This window comes from Heterodontus francisci, chromosome 16 (genome assembly GCF_036365525.1).
Source record: "Heterodontus francisci isolate sHetFra1 chromosome 16, sHetFra1.hap1, whole genome shotgun sequence".
In the NCBI taxonomy this organism is placed as follows: Eukaryota; Metazoa; Chordata; class Chondrichthyes; order Heterodontiformes; family Heterodontidae; genus Heterodontus; species Heterodontus francisci.
In genome coordinates, this window is record NC_090386.1 from 102767814 (window position 1) to 102785551 (window position 17738).

The 17738-nt window shown below is 45.8% G+C and overlaps 1 protein-coding gene across 1 annotated transcript in view; it reads left to right on the forward strand.

Moving 5' to 3' along the window:
* The window catches only part of LOC137378425 (fer-1-like protein 4), a 518691-nt gene that overhangs the window by 238161 nt on the left and 262792 nt on the right, over positions 1 to 17738 (forward strand). Inside the window, 2 exon segments of the mRNA XM_068048756.1 lie at positions 4082 to 4169; positions 4771 to 4887. Coding sequence (XP_067904857.1) covers positions 4082 to 4169; positions 4771 to 4887 — 205 coding nt within the window.

Here is a 17738-nt window from a genome sequence, read left to right on the forward strand (position 1 = left end):
TTGCTTCCTGCCACCTTCATGTGTCTGGTGCCAGCTCCCAGTTTCCTCGTTGACTGCCAATCAAGTTACATCAGGTGGTGTATAACTCTGCTCAACCACATCTAGTCAGCTATCAAGACCTTTCACAATGAACTTTAAATTCTCTTTTTTCTCTCTTTCTCTGGGAAGATAGACTTGATGATAGTGAACATTTGGTGAATAGACTGAGATTCGCATCATTGCACCTCCACTGAACATTGCCCACTGCTGCCTCTACCCTAGTCCTTCCACCGTCAACACCTTCATTCATATGATCTTCACTTTGAGAATTGGTTTCCAGAATGGTTTGCTTGTTGGCCTCTCTACCTCCACCCTTAGAATCATAACATAGAATCATTACAGCAAAGAAGAAGGCCATTCGACCCATTGTATCAATGTTGACCTTCTGAAAGAGCAATTCACGTACTGTCACCACCTGCTCCGGCCTTCTCCCCACATCCCTGCAAATTCCTCCTTTTCAGATATTTAGAATATCTAGAAAATGTCGAAAAATATATGGCACAGAAGGAGGCCTCTCTGCCCATCATGTCTGCACCTACTGAAAAATGAGCCACCCAGCCTAATCCCATTTTCCACCATTTGGTCCATAGCACTGCAGGTTACGGCACTTGAGGTGCATATCCAACACCTTTTAAATGCGTTGAGGGTTTCTGCCTCTACTACCCTTTTAGGCAGTGAGTTCCAGACTCTGACCAATCTCTGGGTGAAAACGTTTTTCCTCATCTCCCCTCTAATCCTCTGCCAATCATTTTAAATCTATGCCCCCGAGTCATTGACCTCTCTGCTAAGGTAAACAGGTCCTTCCCATTCATTCTATCCAGGCCCCTCACAACCTTGTAGATCTCAATCAAATCTCCCCCCAGCCTCCTCTGTTCCAAAGAGAACAACCCCAGCCGATCCAATCTTTGCTCATAACCGCATTTTTCCAGTCCTGGCAACATCTCCATAAATTTCCTCTATACCCTTTCCAGTGCAATTACATCCTTTCTGTAATGATGTGATCGGAACTGCACACAGTACTCAAGTTGTGACCTAACTAGTGTTTTATATAGCTCCAGCATAACCTCCCTGCTCTTGTATTCTATACCTTGGCTAATAAAGGAAAGGATCCTATATGCCTTCTTAACCATCCTATCAGTTTGTCCTGCTACCATCAGGGATCTGTGGATATGCAGTCCAAGGTCCCTCATGTCCTCTACATCTCTCAGTATTCTCCCAGTAATTGTGTATTCCTTTGCCTTGTTTGACCTCCCCAAATGCATCACCTCACACTTCTCGAAGCTGAATTCCATTTGCCACTTTTCTGCTCACCTGACCAGTCCACTGATATCTTCCTGCAGCCTAAGGCTGTCCTCCCCACTAGCAACCACACGGCCAATTTTTGTGTCATCTACAAACTTCTTGATCATGGCCCCTACATTTACGTCCAAATCATTAATATATACCACAAAAAACAGGGGACCCAGTACTGAGCCCTGCTGAACTTCACTAGAAACAGCCTTCTAGTTGCAAAAACACCCATCGACAATTACCATTTGTTACCTGCCACTGAGCCAATTTTGTATCCAGCTTGCTACATTCCCTTGGATCCCATGGGATTTTATTTTTTTAACCAGTCTGCCATGTGGGACCTTGTCAAAAGCCTTGTTAACATCCATGTAGACCACATAAACTGCTCTACCCTCATCTATCTTCCTTGTTACTTCTTCAAAAAATTCAATCAAGTTAGTCAGGCATGGCCTTCCATTAACAAATCCATGCTGACTATCCTTGATTAACCTGTGCCTTTCTAAGTGACAGTTAATCCTGTCTCTCAGAATTGATTTTAATAATTTGCCCACTACTGAGGTTAGACTGTCTGGCCTGTAATTATTCGGTCGATCCCTCGCTCCCTTTTTAAATGAAGGTACAACGTTAACAGACCTGTAATCCTCCGGCGCCACACCTGTATCCAGTGAGGACTGGATGATGGTCGGAGTGTCTGCTATTTCCTCTCTTGCTTCTTTTAACAGCCTGGGGTACATTTCATCCGGCCCTGGTGTTTTATCCACTTTCAAGGATGATAAGCCCCTTAATACTTCCTCTCTCCCTATGTTATCACATCCAATACTTCACACTCCTCCTCCTTAACTTCAATGCCTACAATGTCCCCCTCTTTTGTGAAGACAAACGCAACGTATTCACTTAGAACCATACCCACATCTTCCGCTTCCACACTTAGGTTACCTTTTTGGTCTTTTATGGGCCCTACTCTCTCCTTAGTTATCTTCTTACTCTTAATGTATTGGTAAAACATCTTTGGGTTCTCCTTGATTTTACTCACCAATATTCTTTCATGCCCTCTCTTTACTTTCCTAATTTCCTTTTTGATTTCACCCCTCCACTTTCTATACTTCTCTTGGCTTTCTGTAGTATTGAGTTCTCGGTGTCTGACATAAGCTTTCCTGTTCTGCCTTATCTTACCCTGTATGCTCCGACATTGATTTACCTTCAAGTAGCTGTTTCCAATCCACTCCTCAGCTTAGTAAAATTGGTCTTGCCCCAATTTAGAACTTTAACTCCTGTTCTATCTCTGACCTTTTCCATAATTATGTTAAAACTAACTGAGTTTTGATCACCACCAACAAAATGCTCTCCCACTGCCAATCCATTCACTTGCCCAGCTTCATTACCTAAAATGAAGTCCAGAACCGCACAGAGAATGTAGGAACAAGTGAAGTTTGACGATGATGAAGGCAATGCATGTGTGAGATTCTATACAATATTCACATATAACATGCATCAGGCAAGTTCTTGCCAAGCTGGATATGCTCCCTGATCCCGAGTGCATTGACTTCAAATACCTCTGGAATCTCGCTTTACCATAACTAAGTTGATATTCTTATCTTTTTGTCATAGCTCACCTTCCATTCCTCCAACTCTGGGCACTTCTTACCCCAACTGCCTCTCCTCTAGCGGTCAAATAATGACCCATTCGTCACGACATCAATGCTCTTTGTAACTCTTGCAGCAGATCCTTGCCTTTCTCATTTTCTCCCTTTCAAAAATCTCTTGAAAACCACTCCTTCCAGCTGTGCACTTCCTTTTTTTTATTATTCATTTGTGGGCATCACTGGCTAGGCCAGCATTTATTGCCCATCCCAAATCACCCTTGAACTGAGTGGCTTGCTAGGCAATTTCAGAGTTAACCACATTGTTGTGGGTCTGGAGTCACATGGTAAACCAGGTAAGGACAGCAGATTTTCTTCCCTAAACCAGATGAGTTTTTACAACAATCAACAATGGTTTCATGGTCACCATTAATTCCAAGATTAATTGAATTTAAATTTCACCATTTGCCATGGTGGGATTTGAACCCATATCCCTAGAGCAGTAGCCTGGGTCTCTGGGTTACTAGTCCAGTGACCTTACCACTACGCCACCGCCCTCCTGAGCCGTCCTAAATTCTCTTTCATCTGCTTTCTCAGTGTAAAATCCCGTGAGATATTCTTTTGCATCAGACCAACTGTTAACGGCACAGTAAGACTCCTCTCTGAGTGAGAATGGTTAGTGGAAAGGTTTAAGATCAGACCCACTGACTATCTTAAGGCTGCACTGTAACCTCACCCACCCCTCAACTTCCCAACTTTAAAATTGCGTTCCTTGTCTGTAGATTTTCAGTATTCCTGTCTATTTGTTTGTGCATTTACACAATGGACAGGAGTATAGAGTAAGAGCAAAAATACAGAATGATTGTGGGGTCCATGTAATATCCAGGATGTTGGGTATGTTTTGAAATGGTTCTGGGGTTTCTACGTCTTGTCTAGTTGCACAGTTAATCTCCATTCATTGCTTTGATATTTAAAACTAGAGAGAATTGGCTCAACCCAGTTGTTACAGTAATAGATGCCAATTTGTCAGGTACTATCACCTGTATATCTTTACTAGGCTGCATCATAAGGGCAGTTTAATACTCCATTTGTCGTCTTATTATGATTCTTATCTGGGAGACTTGATGTTGCTGATCAAATGAAGGTTAAACTGTTTGCTTTCTTGATCCTAGGCAATACCACATCTATGCTGAAAAGAAAACCACAAACAGACCCAACAATTTGGATAGATGTCGAATTAAGTCCTTAAAGTATAATATTGTGAGTGAGTGAATGCTTGCTATTTCTAGAACGTCTCAAAGCTATGGGTTTATTCCTGACAGTTTTGCCCAGTTGGGAGCAGTTTTTCTCTCTACCTTTCTGTCGTGGACCTCAGTACTGATGGATCCTCACACAGGGTAAAGTGTCGGTGCTAGAGACTCCCCATTGGGCCAGTGTTAGTGTAGATAATTCCCCACTGGCCCAAGGTCATGCCAGGGGTTCCCCACTGGGCCAGTGCCAGTGCTGGGGAATCCACATTGGCCATTATTGGTACTGGAGATTCCCCCCAGGCCATTGTCAGTGCAGGGGATTCCTCACTGAGCCAGTGTAAGTGCTGGAGGATGCGAGCAGGTTGCCAGGAGACCATGTTGTTGGGGGTAAGTAAAATGGTTACCAGGGGAAGTGAACCAGTTGTCAGACTTTGCATTTGTTTGTGGAAGTGCAAGATAGAGTATAAGAGAAAAATGGTACAAAATATTTATTCTGTTGTTTGGAAAAGCATAATTTGAATTTTTTTAAAGTTTAAAAAAAATACAGTATTCTTATACAGAAAATATTCTCATTTAGATACAGCAAATACTTGGTATTTTATATTTTCCAGATTATTCTTGCAAAGCGGGCACTGAGAATTATGAAAAGATTAAACAAGAAAAATATAAAGGAGCAACTGAATGAAGCACAGAAACTGCTGGAAAAAATCAAAATGCGAATGGAGGAGGTGAGATCATTTACACCATCAGGGGTGTGACTGGGACACTCTCTGGTTTATATCTGAGTATTTGAGCAGGTTGTCCAGAAATTTGTAAAATGGAAATGAATCTGCAAATGCTTGAATTCCCTGTGGTAGTGTGATGGTTAATGCTACTCTGGCTTCCAATGCACCAAGCATTTCATTATGCAAACCCATCAGCCCTCTACCATAGCCTGCCCCGTGGAAATGCTCATCTGAGTCCTCTGCAGCAGAACTCGTGTGTGTCCTCACCCTCTGGGGAGCTGGCACCCAAGCTACCCTTGCCCCCTGTGTTGGCTGCAGGCCACTCTTACCCAATGTCTTGCCATGTGCAGATCCCACTTATAATCTATCCTGTGAGATACACGCAGTTTCAGTATTTGAGCTTGTGACTGCTAGTATGAAATCAAGTGATGGTGTGTTTTCTTCACTAGAGAGTCTGGTGGAGGCAGGTTCAATCGAGGCATTCAAAAGGGAATTAGATAGTTACCTGAAAAGTAAGAATGAGCAGGGTTATGGGGAGAAGGCGGGGGAATGGCATTCAGTGAATTGCTCACTCAGAGCCAATGCAGACAAGATGGGCTGAATGGCCTCCTTCTGCGCTGCAACAGTTCTTTGTGATTCTGTTCTGTGTGTGATCTTCTTGATTTTCCTCCACTACCTTGGCAGGTTGCTGTTCTTGAGAATCAGAAAGGAAAAAGGCACAGGGGTAGGGTTGCAGTGAGGGTACGGGGTGGGTAAAGTGAGAGGTGCATGTTTACATCATCTGCAGTTTGTAAATCAGAAGATATTATGGGATGTGAGAAGGAGGATTAGGTATTAGGAGGATTACTGTCATCTCCAATGGATTGAGCCTCGCTGCTGACCATGGTCTCAGCAATGGCCATTCCGATAATAGGGATCAGAGCCTGCTCTGGTTTGTCTCTACTGTCAGTAATTGTGCACCACCTTCTGCAAGAGAGAAGAAAGAAGGAAGTGTGTCAGTGAGTGTGATGCAATGTGTTTGGCTGATTTGGCTGTCATGGATGAATAGCTTTAAGCAGTGCAGGCTAGCTTTAAGGAGTGCAGGCGAGCTTTAAGGAGTGCGGGCCAGCTTTAGGGAGTGCGGGCCGGCTTTGAGGAGTGCGGGCCGGCTTTGAGGAGTGCGGGCCGGCTTTGAGGAGTGCGGGCCGGCTTTGAGGAGTGCGGGCCGGCTTTGAGGAGTGCGGGCCGGCTTTAAAAGTGCAGGCTGACTTTAAGGAGTGCAGGTGGAAGGAGTGGCAGTGGGAGAGCATTTTGGTGGTAGTGATCAGAATTCAGTCAATTTTAACATAATTATGGAAAAGGACAGAGATAGAACCGGAGTTAGAGTTCATAATTGGGACAAGGCCCATTTTACTAAGCTGAAGAGTGATTTAGTGAAAGTGGACTGGAAACAGCTATTTGAAGGTAAATCAGTGTCAGAGCAGTGGGAGGCATTCAAAGGGGAGATCCAAGGGCTTCAGAGTAAACATGTTCCCACTGAGAAAAAGGGTGGGACGGCCAAAAATAGAGCCCCATCGTTGTCAAGGAACCTAGAGCCTCCAGGGTAAGATAAGGCAGAAAAGGAAAGCTTATGTCCGACACCAAGAACTCAATACTACAGAAAGCCAAGAAGAGTATAGGAAGTGGAGGGGTGAAATCAAAAAGGAAATTAGGAAAGCAAAGAGAGGACATGAAAGAATATTGGCAAGCAAAATCAAGGTGAACCCAAAGATGTTTTATCAATATATTAAGGGTTAAGAGGATAACTAAGGAGAGAGTAGGGCCCATAAAAGACCAAAAAGGTAACCTATGTGTGGAGGCAGAAGATGTTGGTATGGTTCTTAATGAATACTTTGCGTCTGTCTTCACAAAAGAGGGGGATGATGCAGATATTGTAGTTAAGGAAGAGGAGTTTGAAGTATTGGATGTGATAAACATAGGGAGAGAGGATGTATTAATGGGATTAGCATCCTTGAAAGTTGATAAATCACCAGGGCCAGATGAAATGTATCCCAGGCTGTTAAAAGAAGCAAGAGAGGAAATAGCGGAGGGTCTGACCATCATTTTCCAGTCCTCACTGGATACAGGTGTGGTGCCGGAGGATTGGAGAACTGTTAATGTTGTACCTCTGTTTAAAAAGGGAGCAAAGGATAGACCGATTAATTACAGGCCAGTCAGTCTGATCTCATTAGTGGGTGAATTATTGAAATCTATTCTGAGAGACAAGATTAACTGTCACTTAGAAAGGCATGGATTAATCAAGGATAGTCAGCATGGATTTGTTAAGGGAGGATCTTGTTTGACCAACTTGATCGAATTTTTTGAAGAAGTAACAAGGAAGATAGATGAGGGTAGTGCAGTTGATGTGGTCAACATGGATTTTAGCAAGGCTTTCGACAAGGTCCCACATGGCAGACTGGTTAAAAAAATAAAAGCCCATGGGATCCAGGAAAATGCAGCGAGGTGGATACAAAATTGGCTCAGTGGCAGGAAACACAGGGTAATTGTTGAAGGGTGTTTTTGTGAGTGGAGGGTTGTTACCAGTGGTGTTCCGCAGGGCTCTATACTGGATCCCCTGCTTTTTGTGGTATATATGAACGATTTGGATGTAAAAGTAGGGGCCATGATCAAGAAGTTTGCAGATGAGACAAAGATTGGCCGTGTGGTGGATTGCGAGGAGGATAGCTGTAGGCTGCAGGAAGATATTGATGGTCTGGTCAAATGGGCGGAAAAATGGCAAATGGAATTCAACCTGGAGAAGTGTGAGGTGATGCATTTGGGGAGGTCAAACAAGGCAAAAGAATACACGATAAACGGGAAAGTACTGAGAAGTGTAGAGGTCGTGAGGGACCTTGGAGTGAATGTCCACAGATCCCTGAAGGTAGAAGGACAGGTCGATAAGGTGGTTAAGAAGGCATATGGAATCTTTTCCTTTATTAGCCGAGGTATAGAATATAAGAGCAAGGAGGTTATGCTGGAACTGTATCACTTATTGGTTAGGCTTGAGTACTGTGTGCAGTTCCGGTCACCTCATTACAGAAAGGATGTAATTGCACCAGAGAGGGTACAGAGGAGATTTATGAGGATGTTGCCAGGACTGGAAAAATGCAGCTGTGAGGAAAGATTGGATAGGCTGGGATTGTTCCCCTCGGAACAGAGAAGGCTGAGGGGAGAATGTACAAAATTTTGAAGGGCCTGGATGAAGTGCAAGTGAAGGACCTGTTCATCTTAGCGGAGAGGTCCGTGACTAGGGGGCATAGATTTAAAGTGATTGGTAGAAAAGTTAGAGGGGAGATGAGGAAACATTTTTTTCACCCAGAGGGTGGTGATGGTCAGGAACTCACTGCCTGAAAGGGTAGTAGAGGCAGAAACCCTCAACTCATTCAAAAGGAGTCTGAATATGCACCTCAAGTGCTGTAATCTGCAGGACCAAATGCTGGAAGGTGGGATTAGAGTGGGTGGATCGTTTTTCGGCTGGCACGGACACAATGGGCCAAGTGGCCTCTTTCTGAGCCTTAAACTTTCTCTGATTCTATGCTGGCTTTAAAGAGCGCAGGCTAGCTTTAAGAATTGCAAGGTGGCTTTCAGGAATGCAGGATAGCTTTAAGGAATGCAGATGGTGGCGTAGTGGTTTTGCACTGGGCTAGCATGCAGTGACCCAGGTTATTGCTCTGGAGACATGGGTTTGGATCACACCACGACAGAAGGTGGAATTTGAATTCATTTAATAAATCTGGAATTAAAAAGCTAGTCTAATGATGGCCATGAAACCATTGTTGATTGTTCGTAAAAACCCATCTGGTTCACTAATGTCCTTTAGTGAGGGAAATCTGCAGGCCTATCATGTGACTCCAGACCCACAGCAATGTGGTTGATTCTGAAATGGCCACCAAGCCACTCAGTTGCATCAAACTGCTACAAAATCAATAAGGAATGAAACCAGATGGACCACCTGACATCAACCTAGGCATCGGAAACAATAACAGCAAACCCAGCCCTGTCAACCCTGCAAAGTCCTCCTTACTAACATCTGGGGGCTTGTGCCAAAATTGGGGAGCTGTTCCACAGACTAGTCAAGCAACAGCCTGACATAGTCATACTCACGGAATTATACCTTACAAACAATGTCCCAGACGTTTGCAGGACAGACCCAGCAGAGGTGGCAGCACAGTGGTATACAGTAGGGAGGGAGTTGCCCTGAGACTCCTCAACATCGACTCTGGACCCCATGAAGTCTCATGGCATCAGGTCAAACATGGGCAAGGAAATCGCCTGCTGATTACCACCTACCGCCCTCCCTCAGCTGATGAGTCAGTGTTCCTCCATGTTGAACACCACTTGGAGGAAGCACTGAGGGTGGCAAGGGTGCAGAATGTACTCTGGGTGGGGGACTTCAATGTCCATCACCAAGCGTGGCTCAGTAGCACCACTACTGACCGAGCTGGCTGAGTCCTAAAGGACATAGCTGCTAGACTGGGTCTACGGCAGGTGCTAAGGGAACCAACAAGAGGGAAAAACATACGGGACCTTGTCCTCACCAGTCTGCCTGTTGATCCATGACAGTATTGTTAGGAATGACCACCGCACTGTCCTTGTGGAGACAAAGTCCCGTCTTCACATTGAGGATACCCTCCATCGTGCTGTGTGGCATTACCACCAGGCTAAATGGGATAGATTTTGAACAGATTTGCAACACATGGGCATCCATGAGACGCTGTAGGCCATCAGCAGCAGCAGAATTGTACTCAAGCACAATCTGTAACTTCATGGCCTAGCATATCCCCCACTCTACCATTACCATCAAGCTGGGGGATCAACCATGGTTCAATGAAAAGGGCAGAAGGGCATGCCAGGAGCAACACCAGGCATACCTCAAAATGAGAAGTCAACCTGGTGAAGCTACAACCCAGGGCTACTTGTATGCCAAACAGCTTAAACAGCATGCAATAGACAGAGCTAAGCGATCCCACAACCAACGGATCAGATCTAAGCTCTGCAGTACAGCCACATTCAATTGTGAATGGTGGTGGGCAATTAAACAACTAACTGGAGGAAGTAGCTCCACAAATATCCCCATCCTCCATGATGGGGGAGCCCAGCACATCAGTGCAAAGATAAAGCTGAAGAATTTGCAACAATCTTCAGCCAGAAGTGCTGAGTGGATGATCTATCTCGGCCTCCTCCTGAAGTCGCCAGCATCACAGATGCCAGACTTCAGCCAATTCGATTCACTCCGCGTGATATCAAGAAATGACTGAAGACACTGGATAGTGCAAAGGCTATGGGCCCTGACAACATTCCGGCAATATTTCTGAAGACCTGTGCTCCAGAACTTGCTGTGGCCCTAGCCAAGCTGTTCCAGTACAGCTACAACACTGGCATCTACCCGGCAATATAGATAATTGCCCAGGTACGGCCTGTACATACAAAGCAGGACATATCCAACCCGGCCAATTACCACCCCATCAGTCTACTCTCAATCATCAGTAAATTGATGGAAGGTGTCATCAACAGTGCTTTCAAGCAGCACTTGCTTAGCAATAACCTGCTCAGTGACGCTCAATCTGGGTTCTGCAAGATGGTTGTGATTGTTGGAGGTCAATCATCTGAGCTCCAGGACATCACTGCAGGAGTTCCTCAGGGTAGTGTCCTAGGCCCTACCATCTTCAGCTGCTTCATCAATGACCTTCCTTCAATCATAAGGTCAGAAATGGGGATGTTCGCAGATGATTGCACAATTTGTGACTCCTCAGATACTGAAGCAGTCCGTGTAGAAATGCAGCAAGGCCTGGACAATATCCAGGCTTCTGCTGATAAATGGCAAGTTACATTTGCGCCACACAAGTGCCAGGCAATGACCATCTCCAACAGGAGAGAATCGAACCATCTCCCCTTGACATTCAATGGCATTACCATTGCTGAATCCCCTACTATCAACATCCTAGGGGCTACCATTGACCAGAAACTGAACTGGAGTAGCCATATAAATACTGTGGCTACAAGAACAGGTCAGAGGCTAGAAATCCTGCGGTGAGTAACTCACCTCCTGACTCCCCAAAGCCTGTCCACAATCTACAAAGCACAAGTCAGGAGTGTGATGGAATACTCTCCACTTGCCTGGATGGGTGCAGCTCCAACAACACTCAAGAAGCTCGACACCATCCAGGACAAAGCAGCCCACTTGATTGGCATCTCATTCACAAACATTCACCACCAATAGCAGTGTGTACCATCTACAAGATGCACTGCAGCAATGCACCAAGGCTCCTTAGACAGCACCTTCCAAACCCGCGACCTCTACCACCTAGAAGGACAAGGGAAGCAAATGCATGGGAACACCACCACCTGCAAGTTCCCCTCCAAGCCACACACCATCCTGACTTGGAACTATATTGCCGTTTCTTCACTGTCGCTGGGTCAAAATCCTGGAACTCCCTTCCTAACAGCACTGTGGGTGTACCTACCCCACATGGACTGCAGCAGTTCAAGAAGGAGGCTCACCATCACTCTCAAGGGCAATTAGGAATGGGCAATAAATGCTGGCCTAGCCAGCGATGCCCACATCCCATGAATGAATAAAAAAAGGCTAGCTTTAAGGAATGCAGGCTGGCTTGAAGGAGGGCCAGCAAGTTATGATTTTGAGCACCCAGCTGATGCTTGCAGCCAATCAACATCCTTGCTGGGAGGTTTACTAGTGTTGTTGGAGGGGGGTGGGTGCGTTTCAACTAATTTGGCAGGGGGATGGGATACAGAGTGGAGGTACAGTAGGGGGTGATGCACAGTCAAATATAGAAGAGAAACTGAGTCAGTCTGGAAGGCAGAGCAAATACAGACCTGTTGAGGCACAAACGAGTAATGCAAAGCTGGATTGCAGCTATTTTAATGCTAGGAGTCTTACTAGTAAGGCGATGAATTGATGGCATTGATTAACACTTGGGAATATGGTATTATTGCGATCACAGAGACATGGTTGAGGGAGGGGAAGGACTGGCAGCTCAATATTCCAGGGTATAAAATCTTCAGGCATGACAGGGGAAGGGGTAAAAGAGGAGGTGGCGTTAAACTGTTGATCAAGGAGTCAATTACTGCAGTAAGGAGGGATGATATCTTAGAAGATTCCTCAAATGAGGCCATATGGGTAGAACTTAAAAACAAAAAGGGGGCAATAATTTGGCTGGGAGTGTACTACAGGCCTCCAAACAGTCAGGGAGAGATAGAGGAGCAGATATGTAGACAAATCTCAGAGAGGTGTAAAAATAATAGGGTAATAATAGGAGGGGATTTCAACATCACCAATATCAACTGGGATAGTCTTAGTGCAAAAGACTTAAAGGAGCGGAATTCTTAAAGTGCATACAGGAGAGCTTTTTGAGCCAGTATGTAGAAAATCCTACAAGAGAAGGGGCAGTACTGGACCTAATCCTGGGGAATGAAGCCAGACAAGTGGTAGAAGTGTCAGTGGGGGAGCATTTTGGGGATAGTGACCATAACTCTGTACGATTTAAGGTAGTAATGGAAAAGGACAAAGACGGGCTGGAAATAAAGGTACTGAATTGGCGGAAGGCCGATTTCAATATGATAAAACAGGATCAGGCCAAAGGGGATTGGGAGCAGCTACTTGTAGGAAAGTCTACCTCAGATCAGTGGGAGTCATTCAAAGAGGAAATAGTGAGGCTTCAGAGCCAACGTGAACCCGTTAAGGTGAAGGGTAGGACAAACAAGGTCAAGGGAACCCTGGATGTCAAGGGATATAGAGGATTGGATCAGGAAAAAAAAGGAGGCTTATGGCAAATTCGGAGCACTGAAAACAGTGGAGGCACTAGAGGAGTATAGAAAGTGTAGGGAGTACTTAAAAAGGTAATTAGGAGAGCGAAGAGAGGACATGAAAAAACACTGGTGAGCAAGATAAAGGAAAAACCTAAGGCATTTTATTCGTATATTAAGGGCAAGAGAATAACCAGGGAAAGAGTGGGGCCCATTAGGGACCATTATGGCAATCTGAGTGTGGAGCCGGAGGACATAGGTGGTTTTAAATGATTACTCTGCAGTTGTGTTCACTATGGAGGAGGACGATGTAGGTGTAGAGATCAGGGAGGGGGATTGTGATATACTTGAAAGAATTGGCACTGAGAGGGAGGAAGTATTAGCTGTTTTAGTTGGCTTAAAAGTGGATAAATCCCCAGGCCCAGATGAGATGTATCCCAGGTTTTTATGTGAGACAAGGGAGAAGATAGCAGGGGCTCTGACACAAATTTTCAAATCATCTCCAGCCACAGGAGAGGTACACACACAGTGTAAAGTAACATAAAATGAGTAGAACAAGGCCCCTAGTGTAATTAGTACTTTTTTAAACGGTGTAACTAATTAATCTAAGGGTAAGTCATGGCAGGAGAGCTCAGCCTCGTGATATGCTCCTCCTGTGCTATGTGAGAAATCAGGGACACTTCCACTGTCCCTGCGACCATGTGTGCAGGAAGTGTATCCAGCTGCAGCTACTGGCTACCCGCATTACAGAGCTGGAGCTGTGGGTGGATTCACTGTGAAGCACCCTCAATACTGAGGACGTCATGGATAGCACGTTTAACGAGGTAGTCACACCGCAGGTAATGGCTGCACAGGCAGAAAATGGAGTCGTAGCCACAGGCAGGTAGTGCAGGAGTCCCCTGTGGCCATCCCCCTCTCTAACAGATATACCGCTTTGGATACTGTTGCGGGGAGGGGGGGTGGGGAATGGACTGCCAGGAGAAAGCAGCAACAGCCAAATTCCTGGCACCAAGAATGGCTGTGCTGCACAGCAGGGAAGGAAAAGGAGTGGAAGAGCTATAGTGATAGGGGATTCTGTCATAAGGGGTGCAGATAGACGTTTCTGTGGCAGCAAACGTGACTCCAGGATGGTATGTTGCCTCCCTGGTGCTAGGGTCAAGGATATCACGGAGCGGCTGCACGACATTCTGAAGGCGGAGGGTGAACAGTCAGAGGTCGTGATACACATTGGCACCAACGACTTAGGTAAAAAGAGGGATGAGGTCCTGCAACAAGAATTTAGAGAGCTAGGTAGCAGATTAAAAAGCAGGACCTCAAAGGCTGTAATCTCTAGATTACTCCCAGTGCCATGTGCTAGTGAATTTAGAAATAGGAGGATAGAGCAGATGAATGCGTGGCTGAGGAGATGGTGCAGGAGGGAGGGCTTTAGTTTCCTTGATCACTGGGTCTGTTTCTGGCAAAGGTGGGACCTGTACAAGTTGTACGGGTTGCACCTGAACCGGAACGGGACCAACATCCTTGCTAGTGCTGTTGGGCGGGGGGGGGGGGGGGGGTTTAAATTAATTTGGCAGGGGAATGGGATACAAAGTGGAGGTACTGTAGGGGGTGATGCTCAATCAAATATACAAGAGAAACTGAGTCAGTCTGGAAAGCAGAGCAAAAAAAGGCCTGTTAAGGCACAAGGGAAAAATGCAAGGCGGGATTGCATCTATTTTAATGCAAGGGGTCTTACGAATAAGACAGATGAATTGAGGGCGTTGATTAGCACATGGGATTATGATATTGTTGCTATCACAGAGACATGGTTGAGGGAAGGGCAGGACTGGCAGCTCAATATTCCAGGGTATAGAATCTCCAGGTGTGACAATATTAGGCAGGATCTGTAGAATTTAGATTGGGGGCGGCTGTTTGAGGGTAAATTAACATCTGACATGTGGGAGTCTTTCAAACGTCAGTTGATTAGAATCCAGGACCGGCATGTTCCTGTGAGGAAGAAGGATAAGTTTGGCAAGTTTCGGGAACCTTGGATAATGAGGGATATTGTGAGCCTAGTCAAAAAGAAAAAAGAAGCATTCTTAAGGGCTAGAAGGCTGGGAACAGACGAAGCCCTTGAGGAATATCAAGACAGTAGGAAGGAACTTAAGCAAGGAGTCAGGAGGGCTAAAAGAGGTCATGAAATGTCATTGGCAAACAGGATTAAGGAGAATCCCAAGGCTTTTTATACATATATAAAGAGCAAGAGGGTAACCTGGGAAAGGGTTGGCCCACTCAAGGACAGAGGAGGGAATCTATGTGTGGATCCAGAGGAAATGGGCGAGGTACTAAATGAGTACTTTGCATCAGTATTCACCAAAGAGAAGGACTTGGTGGATGATGAGTCTGGGGAAGGGAGTGTAGATAGTCTGGGTTATGTCATTATCAAAAAGGAGGAGGTGTTGGGCTTTTTGCAAAGCATTAAGGTAGATAAGTTCCAAGGGCCTGATGGGATCTACCCCAGAATACTGAGGGAGGCAAGGGAGGAAATTGCTGGGATAAAAGCAAAGTGCTGCAGATCCTGGAAATCTGAAATAAAAACAAGAAATGCTGGAACCACTCAGCAGGTCTGGCAGCATCTGTGGAAAGAGAAGCAGAGTTAACGTTTCAGGTCAGTGACCCTTCTTCGGAACTCCGGAAGAAATTGCTGAGGCCTTGACAGAAATCTTTGTATCCTCATTGGCTACAGGTGAGATCCCAGAGGACTGGAGAATAGCCAATGTTGTTCCTTTGTTTAAGAAGGGTAGCGAGGATAATCCGGGAAATTATAGGCCGGTGAGCCTTACGTCAGTGATAGGGAAATTATTAGAGAGGATTATTCGGGACAGGATTTACTCCCATTTGGAAACAAATGAACTTATTAGCGAGAAGCAGCATGGTTTTGTGAAGGGGAGGTCGTGTCTCCCTTGATTGAGTTTTTTGAGGAAGTGACGAAGATGATTGATGAAGGAAGGGCAGTGGATGTTGTCTATATGGACTTCAGTAAAGCCTTTGACAAGGTCCCTCATGGCAGACTGGTACAAAAGGTGAAGTCACACAGGATCAGAGGTGAGCTGGCAAGATGGATACAGAACTGACTCTGTCATAGAAGACAGAGGGTAGCGGTGGAAGGGTGCTTTTCTGAATGGAGGGCTGTGACTAGTGGTGTTCCGTAGGGATCAGTGCTGGGACCTTTGCTCTTTGTAGTATATGTAAATGATTTGGAGGAAAATGTAGCTGGTCTGATTAGTAAGTTTGCAGACGACACAAAGGTTGGTGGAGTTGCGGATAATGATGAGGATTGTCAGAGGATACAGCAGGATATAGATTGGTTTGAGACTTGGGTGGAGAAATGGCAGATGGAGTTTAATCCGGACAAATGTGAGGTAATGCATTTTGGAAGATCTAATACAAGTGGGAAGTATACAGTAAATGGCAGAACCCTTAGGAGTATTGACAGGCAGAGAGATCTGGGCGTACAGGTCCACAGGTCACTGAAAGTGGCAACGCAGGTGGATAAGGTAGTCAAGAAGGCATACGGCATGCTTGCCTTCATCGGTCGGGGCATAGAGTATAAAAATTGGCAAGTCATGCTGCAACTGTACAGAACTTTAGTTAAGCCACACTTAGAATATTGCGTGTAGTTCTGGTTGCCACACTACCAGAAGGATGTGGAGGCTTTGGAGAGGGTACAGAAGAGGTTTACCGGAATGTTGCCTGGTCTGGAGGGCATTAGCTATGAGGAGAGGCTATGAGAAAACGAACATCATGGGGCAGGACGTCAGAAATGCTCCATCCATCAATATTGGCGACCACGCTCTGGAAGTGGTTCAAGAGTTCACCTACCTAGGCTCAACTATCACCAGTAACCTGTCTCTAGATGCAGAAATCAATAAGCGCATGGGAAAGGCTTCTACTGCTATGTCCAGACTGGCCAAGAGAGTGTGGGAAAATGGCACACTGACACGGAACACAAAAGTCCGAGTGTATCAGGCCTGTGTCCTCAGTACCTTGCTCTATGGCAGCGAGGCCTGGACAACGTATGTCAGCCAAGAGCGACGTCTCAATTCATTCCATCTTCGCTGCCTCCGGAGAATACTTGGCATCAGGTGGCATGACCGTATCTCCAACACAGAAGTCCTCGAGGCGGCCAACATCCCCAGCTTATACACACTACTGAGTCAGCGGCGCTTGAGATGGCTTGGCCATGTGAGCCGCATGGAAGATGGCAGGATCCCCAAAGACACATTGTACAGCGAGCTCGCCACTGGTATCAGACCCACCGGCCGTTCATGTCTCCGCTTTAAAGACGTCTGCAAACGCGACATGAAATCCTGTGACATTGATCACAAGTCGTGGGAGTCAGTTGCCAGCGTTCGCCAGAGCTGGCGGGTAGCCATAAAGACGGGGCTAAAGTGTGGCGAGTCGAAGAGACTTAGTAGTTGGCAGGAAAAAAGACAGAGGCGCAAGGGGAGAGCCAACTGTGTAACAGCCCCGACAAACAAATTTCTCTGCAGCACCTGCGGAAGAGCCTGTCACTCTAGAATTGGCCTTCATAGCCACTCCAGGCACTGCTTCACAAACCACTGACCACCTCCAGGCGCTTATTTTTTTTTTTAGAACATTACAGCGCAGTACAGGCCCTTCGGCCCTCGATGTTGCGCCGACCTGTGAAACCATCTGACCTACACTATTCCATTTTCATCCATGTGTCTATCCAATGTCCACTTAAATGCCCTTAAAGTTGGCGAATCTACTACTGCTGCAGGCAGGGCGTTCCACGCCCTTACTACTCTCTGAGTAAAGAAACTACCTCTCACATCTGTCCTATATCTATCACCCCTCAACTTGAAGCTATGTCCCCTCGTGTTTGCCATCACCATCCGAGGAAAAAGACGCTCACTATCCACCCTATCTAACCCTCTGATTATCTTATATGTCTCTATTAAGTCACCTCTCCTCCTCCTTCTCTCCAACGAAAACAACCTCAAGTCCCTCAGCCTTTCCTCTTAAGACCTTCCCTCCATACCAGGCAACATCCTAGTAAATCTCCTCTGCAC